The sequence below is a fragment of the Lynx canadensis genome, chromosome C1 (genome assembly GCF_007474595.2).
Source record: "Lynx canadensis isolate LIC74 chromosome C1, mLynCan4.pri.v2, whole genome shotgun sequence".
NCBI classification, from domain to species: Eukaryota; Metazoa; Chordata; class Mammalia; order Carnivora; family Felidae; genus Lynx; species Lynx canadensis.
The window spans coordinates 138,937,811-138,947,508 of record NC_044310.1 but is presented as its reverse complement, the minus strand read 5'-3'; the positions used below and the strand labels follow the sequence as shown (position 1 = coordinate 138,947,508).

The 9,698-nt window shown below is 41.0% G+C and overlaps 1 protein-coding gene across 1 annotated transcript in view; it reads right to left on the bottom strand.

The window, feature by feature from the left end:
- Positions 1–6,465: 6,465 nt before the first annotated feature.
- The window catches only part of MBD5 (methyl-CpG binding domain protein 5), a 141,937-nt gene continuing 138,704 nt past the window's right edge, over positions 6,466–9,698 (bottom strand). The window contains exon 12 of the mRNA XM_030324849.1: positions 6,466–7,961. Within this exon, the coding sequence (XP_030180709.1) occupies positions 7,890–7,961 (72 nt within the window). The 3' untranslated portion in view covers positions 6,466–7,889. The remainder of the gene's footprint in view (positions 7,962–9,698) is intronic.

Below are 9,698 nucleotides of genomic sequence, written 5' to 3'. Positions count from 1 at the left end.
CTAAGCCTAGGAGAGTTGTGAACACCTTCCTCCCACCCTCTGTAAGTCTCAATTTTTTTTAGGAAATTCCTGATTCTTGCTTGGTTCACAGTCTTACTCCTCTCAAGAGCATCCCTGTTTAAATCAGGGAAAAGAAATAAATGGTTAAATGTAAACAGTAGGATCCTCTAAAGTGATCATCCCACAGAAGACTGGATCTTTCTTTAAGACAAATAAAAGCTATGTCATTTCCGTCTGTGGATGAAGGAACTGAGGCTCAGCCCCTACTATTAGAAGTAATAATAATGACAACATCTAGACTTGCATAGCATTTACTCTATGCCTGACACTCTTCTAAGTGCCTCACATAGATTGATTTATTTAATCCTCTAGCACATTGATGATTCTATTATCCCTTAGTTTTCAGATGATGAAACTAAGGCACCAAGAAGGTAATTTGCCTGAAGTCACACAGCCACTGAATAACTGGTTTCGCATCCTAGGAGTCTAGACCCAGGATCTTTTTAGTGATTTGTCCTAAATCATGGAGTCAGTCAGCGGTAAGAACTGGGACCCCAAATTTCAGTCTCTTAAGTCAAATATACTCTTCTCTGTACTAAGCTCTGTAGTCCTGATCTGACTGATTTGAAATTGTTTAAACTTTTCATACCTTGAGCTACTTACTCAAAGAACTCGTTCTAACTTCACTCTGAGGCTGAAAGCTAGAAGTTCTGTTTCTACCATGGTTGCCACAGTCAGTGAATGCAGTTATCTTCTTAGAGAAGTCATTTTCCCGCCTAGTTTATTGGAAGACCATTTTATTGGTTCATTTCTGCATGTGGCATTATGGGAAGTAGAATTAATCTAAGAAACACCATAGGTAGAAGATCCAGAAGCTCAGGGCTGGATAGGAGAACCAGAAAAGGCTTCCATGATGCAGTTTGCTTGGGCCAGAACTGCCTTGGACAGGTAAATGGCACTTTCCTACCTTTAAAGCCTTTCTGGAGAGACACAACTCCTCCTTACCTGTGACACTTCACTGGCAGGAAGCTCCCTTTCCTGATCTAAATCTTTCATACTGCAGCTTAACGATACACGTTCTCTGAGGGCCTGTTATGTGACAGGCGCTAAGAACTTTATCTGCATTATCTCATTCAATCCTTAACCCCATGAGGGAAGTGTTCCCCTTTTACAGGCGAATATAAGCATAGATAGGTTAAATAACTTGCCCAAAGTTAAACAACTGTTACTGGCACAGTCTAGATTTGACTGGAGATGATCTGTCTCCGGGACCCAGTTTATCAACGTTATAATGGGCTGCCTCCTTGTCAAGGGTCCGTTTCCTGTATACAGGACTCTGTTATAGAGGGAAGGCCTATTTGCTGGCCTCTGGATCATAGGATTGAATGCCTGTTATTGCACTGCCTCTGTTGTTGTTGTTATAGCTTTTTTTTTAACTGATAATTAGCTTTTAAAGCCCTTATGTTCAATGTTCATTGAATGTAGGAGGTGATAATAGTGGTTGGGGATACTCTGAAGGGCATGTACCTAATAATGACCTGGGATGGATGATGAAAGACCTCTGCGGTCTCCCCTGCTGTGGGATAGATGCCCCTGTAGCCAGATGGCCTTGTCCCGGGTCCCCGACTCCCTGTAGTCCTGCTTTCCTGGGCTTTGACAACCCTTGGTGCTTACCTGGCACCTCTGGCATCTCGTGGGCTCTTCTGCAGCTTCCTGTTTCCTGGTGGAGCTGTGTGGGAGGAAGCAGGCATGCCGAAGGTCTGTACCTGACCTACACTTACCTGTGCATTCTGGTTAGCAGGCCTCACTTTCTAACATTTCTTAACACGGTAATGCTTTGGGGTTCTAAACTTCTGTGGCCTCTGATCATCAAAATAGAAACATTATTGGTCTGCAGCACAGCACTAATTTGCGTGAAGGGAATAAGGGATTGATGCTACCTCAAGACTGGGACGGGGCTTTGCTCAACAAATGTGGCATGAAGGGTTATGGTGGGCCCAGGATGTTTTTCGCTTTTTGAGGATTAAGTGCTTTTCGAAAATGCTGTACTCCAGACGAGATCTATGCTCCCCAGTGTCGTCTCACTCCAAATGCCTGTTCTTCCCACAGCTGTCGGAATAGTCTTTCTAAAACACAGACCTTGATCATATCACGCCCCACCTTAAAACCCTGCAGTACTCCCCACCACCGCCATGCTAAAGTGCAGTCTGGGGAATACTTGTCCAGATCCCCCTTAGGGCTTCACCCCTCTTCTCTTCTCAACTGCCTCATGCACGCTACTCCTCAGCTGTTCTCTCACACTTCCGCCAGCCTCCAGCCTTAAGCGTGCCATTCTCTGTGCCCCAACACACTCCTTTACCCTCCTCCAGGCCACACACGTCTTCTTTGCCCCATTCCTATTCATCTTTCCCTCATCCTCACTAACCTAGGTCAGAGGCCTGCCATGTGCTTCCCAGACCAGCCCTTATCACCCTTTATTGTACTTACGTGTTCCACTGGCCATCTCCTTGGGTTGCTCTGTGGGGGCAAAGAATCGGGTCTGTCTTATTCACTATTGTATGCCTACTGCTGCCTACTGGGTATGGCATAGAGAGGAACCCAAGAATATTTATCAAATGAATAAATGTATCGGTGATATCTGCAAGATCTACGAAACTGCTTCTATCAGAACTAAGAGGAGGATCGCACAAAAACTACTGATACTTGAACCAGACTGCTATAGAGAGCTGTTAAAATGCATACATGGCATGGTCTCCTTAGCCAAATTCCTCATCTTGACCCAAGGCAGGCAGCTACACTATCAGCCTTCTATTACCTGAAGCTTCATACACACATCCAAAGCGGGCTATTAGCCTTCTTGTAAACTGAATCATGGTATTTAGATAACTCTCCTAAGCCCAACATGGGAGTTCTCAAAACATGATTGTCTTGGGTGTTATGATCACAAGCGCCAAATGTGCTCAACATGAGGCTGAAGCTAATATATTCACTTCCTCATTGATGGATTGAGAAGCACTACTTTGGCATGGATTTTGTTTTGGATTTTGATCTAGGAATCAGTTTCCTGTTGATTACAGCAGGCAGAACATGCCAATATTTCACACAGACATATGTCCCCTAACTGATTCTGTTAAGGCAGTGGTTTTCAAGTCTCACTTTGTCCCCTACGCCCACTCTCCATTCCCCACCCCCACCCCAGGAGACATTTGGCAATGTCTAGCATCATTTTTGGTTGTCACAATTTGGAAGGGATGCTACTGGCATCTAGTCGGTAGAGGCACGGGCAGCTGCCAAACATCCTACAATGCACAGGACAGGCCCCACGACAAAGAATGATCTCACCCAAAATGTCAATAGTGCCAGGGTTGGGAAGCCCTGCATTGAGGCGTCCCTCTGTAGACACATTGGTGCATGAGAACTAGGCCCTGTTTATCTGTGTAGTGCTTTCCAAGATGTGTGGAAACAAAGCAGAAAAGAACAAGTTAAAAAATGGTAAGAAGGCTGTGGGTTCTTCCCTTGCCTATGATTTAGAAATTAAGATGCACAGCCTGTTCCTAAAGCAGAATAATTCAGTTTGGGGAGGTTTCCTAGGTAGGTCCCAGTCCCGGATCAAGGACTCTCCTATGGAAATATAATAAAAGGCATTTAGTATGGAATTGAACAGACGCTTGAGTGTGAAAAGGAGTTTTGGTGATTTCAAAACCATATTTGTTTTCCACATTGAAAATGTTCAGGTCATTTTCTTGTCCTAAGAAGATAACCACTTGGACAAAAATATCCACTTGAAATGCAGGTGAAATGTAAATTGCTACTCTTCTACACAGACAATCCAGTGTATTTATACTTAATCCATAAAGGCATGATGTTACAAAACACATTTGTATATTGTGAAGCCATCTGGCATCAAATTTTCCAATTTATAGACAACTTTGTATTTACATAACAAATTATTAAATCAACCATCTTTCCGGTTTATAAAAGGTCGCTGAGGTACACACACAGTGTGTATAAAAGCAGATAAGGCTGATATTACATATTTACAGTAGATACAAATTAATCTTTCATATTTGAAGATAATGCTTTTTATATATTTTTTCTGTATCAGACCCCCCACTGTTAGCAGGATTTCCCATGCTTGAGTTGTTTATTGCTTTTTGGCTCACGGATTTAAAATTCACTTCTGGGTTGTTTACACGTATGAATTACTAATGTTCTTATCTCTTTGGCTAATGCAAATGTGATAGAGTGAATGAAAGAAAAGATAAATTAATTCAATATTACAGTTCTGGCTGTTGATATTATTTTTTTCATAGCCCCCAAATGAATCAAGTAACGCACAGCTCATTTTATACGCTACATTGAAAAGTCTTGAGACTTGTGTTAAACACCATTTGGGCATCAATGGGCAAAGTAAACAAGGTATCATATTTTTGGTAAGGTCTAGAATCTTGGCTTCCTTTTCAGAAAGAGTAATGTCACCAACATCTGAAGCATCTTAGATTTTAAAATCTCAATGCAAAACCACTTGTGACTTACAAGGGAACGTTGCAAACTGCAGAGAAGATTACCGGAGTTAACCACAATGTGTTACCCTGGTCTGAAAGGAAAAAATAATTACCTCATGGAATAAGTCAGTTGGGAATCTTCATAAAACTTACAGAAAGCAAAACAGCAGCTCTCTGCTGTTCCCACAATTCTGCAGTGTTACGTTCAAAAAGGAAGGTGGGGTTTACTTGAAAAAGAGACATTGCCAATAACTCAAAGTCAGGGTCCAACTACAAGAGTAAAAGTGGCCCATGATATCACAAGGGATGAATGCTCTTAAAGCATTTACATTCACAAGGAGACTGAAAACTACAAACCAAAAATATTCCTTTAAATAAATAAAAACCCTGATTACTTTTAATGCTACAAATGAGACAAATCAAACAAGAGCTGCTCAGTTAATTTTCATTCGCTTGAAATAATCTTTAAAAACTACTTAAAGATGTAGTTTATTCTCGTTGTGCTTCCTAAGACTGTTAAGGGACACAAAATAAAATGAGATTTTCTTTTCCAAGAGGGGTATTATGTTCTTTAAAGGAGCAAAAAAATTTTTCATTGTTTCAATTGTCAGATTTGTTAGGGGGAGAAAAAAGTTTACTTTAGGAAATAAAAAAATTACTAATGTATAAAGGCTAGCCTTCATTTTTAAAAAATGAATTGGCTTCAATACAAAGAGAAAGAAATGGCTCTATGGGCAAAATTCAAGTATGAGTGACCAAGTTTTTAATTGTAAAGTAGGTGCAACATTTAAAAAAATGTTACAGCACTGCATGACCTGTAATGCTAACAATATTTACATTAACTGCTTACACGAAACCATATAACTGTAAAAGAGAGGGGGGAAAACCCCATGTGGACTGGAACAACAACACCTAGCAGCCACATCAAAGCCATAAGCAACCAGTGAAATCATGGGCACAAACATACTTTACATGGTCTACAGATGTAAAGTATACATTGGTGGGGAACCACACATCTAATTAGCTTAAAATATCTAAAAGAAGGCCAGGTGGACACAAACTCGTTCTAAAGACAGGAAAGGCTAAAAAAAACTTCTACGTATCAACACACACATCCACACCCACATATACGCAGACACACGCCATGCACAAACACGCATATGCATCTATCTGGGAATAAAAACAACCATGTAGACAGAACAGTAGAAAAGCAGATTGGTGGGGGGACAACAAAGGACATTTATGGTTTAAACATAGCAAACACGCAAAGATGCGTCAACTGAACTACACAAAAGATTACTTAGGGCGACTGCGCAAAGGACCGGCAGGCAATCCCACTGTTACATGAAAGACAAAATGGACCTACCCCTACAAGGAAGGTTTCCTGCCTCCAGGCCATGAAGCCTGGGTGCCAGTTGTATTCCATCAGGCGTGGGGGTAGGGGTGAGGGTGGGAGTGAAAGTACAGTGAGACACAGGAGACCCAGGAGACCCTGGGGGGAAGAACTAAGAGCTGTTGCTATCAAAAGTGAGCCCTGGTGGAGTGCTCTGTGCTGTGGCCCCAAGAAACCAACTGGAAGAATGACCTTGGTCTCCTTTTTCCTGAGTTACTGGAACTCTGCTACATCGTGGGAGTGAGGAGTATGCGGGGTGGATGAGAGAGGAGGGATAGTGGAGGTGGTGGGCATCTGGGGGTCCAGAGCCTGCTATTGAAGGGCTCCCGGCAACTGGAGCATGAAGCTGTTGAGTGAGCCCCAGGCTAGGGGACAAGGCAGCGAGCGCTCTCTAGGGGTTTATGGGTTTAGGGGTGGGGGCTGGTGATTCTAAGAATAAAGGGATAATGGATCCCTTCTTTTGACAATCCATCAGCTGAAGTCAGGCTGGAGGCCTGAAACTTCTCTCAAGTGCGTGGGAGACAGGGTTATACCACCACCACAAAAATCGTGAAAAAAGACGGAAAATCATGTTGTGCTACATTTCTTATTAATAACCTTGTACTTTACAATGGCTCACAGTTTTAGGTTTGTATACTTGTAATGTAGTATTTTCTCTCTACATTTGTTTCACATTTTTTTTCTTACTTAATATAATATAAATAATTTGGTTAATAGATTTAACCTGCACATTTCAGCCACATTAATATATATAAGAATCTGTTAATGGTATAAATAATTCTTTAAATAAAATAAATCTGATATGTTACATAATACTGATAAAAAATTACCATTGCTAATAATTTTGTAAGCCACCTTCACTTCTGGTTTGAGTAATACTGATGAATGGCTATGACACTTGCTGTGATGATTGGTATTTTTTTTTTTTTTTTTTTTTTTTTGCCACTACAAGAAAACTGACTTATAATCAACCTTACCTCTGATAATGGTTTTGAAGGGGGGCTTTTGCCTCCAGGTGTGGAAACAGAGTTTTATCTTGTCCGGTATTGTTTGCCAAAAAAATTCAACTCTGAGCATCCGTGGTGGTGCGGCCTAAGCTATCTGAGTCAAGAGGTGGCTATCAAACATTAACTACAGAAATGACTGAGTAAAATATTCCATCTAAGATTTTTTTTTTTTTATAAAACCTATTCTACTTTAAAACTTAGGTAAAAAAAATATGCAACAAATGGTTGCAGTTTCTGAATTCTTAATTTAGACCTGTGAGCCCTCATCCCTTTAGGAATCTGCAAGGTTTTGATTTCCTAGGCACCCGAAATCGGGTCCAGTGCTTCCGGATAAGGTTCATTCCAAACAGACAATAGAAATGGACACTCGGTGGTGTGCAATGTATGTCATAATTCAGGTAATACATCGTCATGCCTTTTCTCTGCTGTTAAATACAAAAACAGCATCTTTTACATTATCATAGAAAAGCATTTAGGTTGTATTTTTATTTATCACTTTACACTGGTAGTCTCTGGTAGGTGTACTCCATAGAAACCAAAGGATTTTGTACACTATTTCTTTGTACAATAAAAGATAAAGTGTGCATTAGGTACGCTTGTACATGACAATATTGTACAATATTTACATTTCTGATATCGCCATGAAATTCTGCATTTTCTATATACAACATTGAAAATTCTTCAGAAACATGTGGACATTTCTTATAATCACAATTTTAGTATTATAGAAAAAGTTTCTCAGTAATCTCTTGACCATTTATTACTCTCATCATTCAGGGATTTTGATTGGTTTTCCAGCATTCATTATCCTTCCTCATCAAAAAAAAATATCGTATCACTGTTTCTTTTAGCACCCTGTGGTGGTGGTAGCTATCTGCCATAGTATAAATACTGATATAACAGTGGCTATATCAATACCTATATAGAGATAATATCTGTGCACGTTCCTTTAATAAACACTGCGCATTGGTGGAGTAGTCCCTGTTATCTGGAGATCTTCCTCCTCTTGGGTTTGGGGGGTCTCATTTGTCTGTCTCCCTGTGGGATTTGGTGAACCTGGAAATAAAGAGGTGGGGAAAAAATAACAACAAAGGTTGAAAGTACAAGCACCATTCGATTTCTGACAAAGAAACAGGGGAGGAAAGAGATTCCACCTTTCATTTCCAATCACTGATCTCCTGAGCCATTTAAAATTTTTACCAAGATTGTCCATAGTCACTACAGGGAATGAGGAGTCCTAGGAACAGATGAGCAGAGCAAACCTGTAACACTGGAACACAAGGGAGGAACCAGAGAACATCATGTGTGGGAAATGACGTGTGCAGTTGCTACCTCTGCTGTGCATTTAAGACAAAAATAAAGCCCTTTTTGTTAGGGATCCCTAGATCGCCAACTTCAGCAGAGTCTAGAAAAGCAGAAAAATACATACCAAACATGTTTTCTTCTTTACTTCATCACCCGACTTATTTTACAACTACTAAGAAGGGTCAGAGATGGTAAGAATATGCACTCAGCTCAGCCCATGGAAGTTTATTTAAGAGAACAATCAGAGTGAAAAATAGAAGATCACTACCATCTGTTGGCAGATCTGAGCTTGTATAGTCTGGAAAGTGTAACTGATGAACTCATCTCTGTATACTAAATGCAGAAACTGTAGCAGTTAAGGCTGTGTATCAGATTGAGCAGGCATGGAGCATGGCAGAGCATGGTTACCAGGTATCGGACAGCAGGTATGGTTTGGAGGCGCAGAGGACAGGTGCTAGGGAGGTGATCAGGTGCCCCACAATGTTTGTGGTTACTGACAGGAGAGGGCAAGCCTAGACCCAGGAAAGGCAGGATGGTCCCAAGGCCGTGGTGTAGCTAATGTTTAACAACCAGTACCCTGTGGAGGGACACAAGCTGAGTGTAGGATATGCCAATTTCCATGGTGTATGTACTTGTACCACAGCCAATTTCAAAGTTGCCAACATAATGTCACAGAATTCATAATTAGGAGATGTTCCCAATCAGCTCTCAAGATCCACTACAAGTTGGCTTAATTGTTTTAAAATAATGTTAAGATAACAACGAAGGCAATGCTATTCGAAGGCAAACGCAAAAAGCTGTTTTAAAAACTTAAATTTTTAAAAGTAACATTTATAAGTTTGTCACACTGCCTCTTCCTCCTAACCTGTCCATATACATTTTTTAAAAGCCACTAGTTTCTGACGAAGAGCGATAACTGAAAACTTGTTATAATTGAGGAAAGAAGCCTTTATCCAAGGCTGCAAAGAAGTCTTGGTAATCTGTGAACCAAATATGGCCTGAAAAGGTATTTTGTTTAACAGCTATATGATGTTTCAATGTTTACAAAGACAGTTGTCAACATGAAAAAAGTTGGAATTTGACTTCTAGACTTAGCACCTTATAAAAATTGGAGGAGCTGGCAATTCTGGCATAATTTCCCATAGGTTTGGACCTGCTGGAGTATGGAAGAAGGAGTTCCTTCTGGAGAGAGCATGGCCGCCAGGTTGCCCCAATCCCATCACTCCTCACTGCCTGCTGGCCACAAAGGCCAAATGTCCTGCAGCAAAGACCAGCAAGAGGCTCACTGAACCCATTTTCTCTTCTTCCTGAACGGGCACATTGTAGAATGCATTTCCTAGTCCATTTGCCTTAAGAAAGCCAGATGAGGGGGTCAGTCCAGTGGAAAACAGCAGAAGTGAGGAGCCTATCCTGGCACCCCTGTGCATACTCACTTCTCTCACCTGCTGGGCTGCATGCAAATGATATGAAGGAGCACTTGGAAGCCCT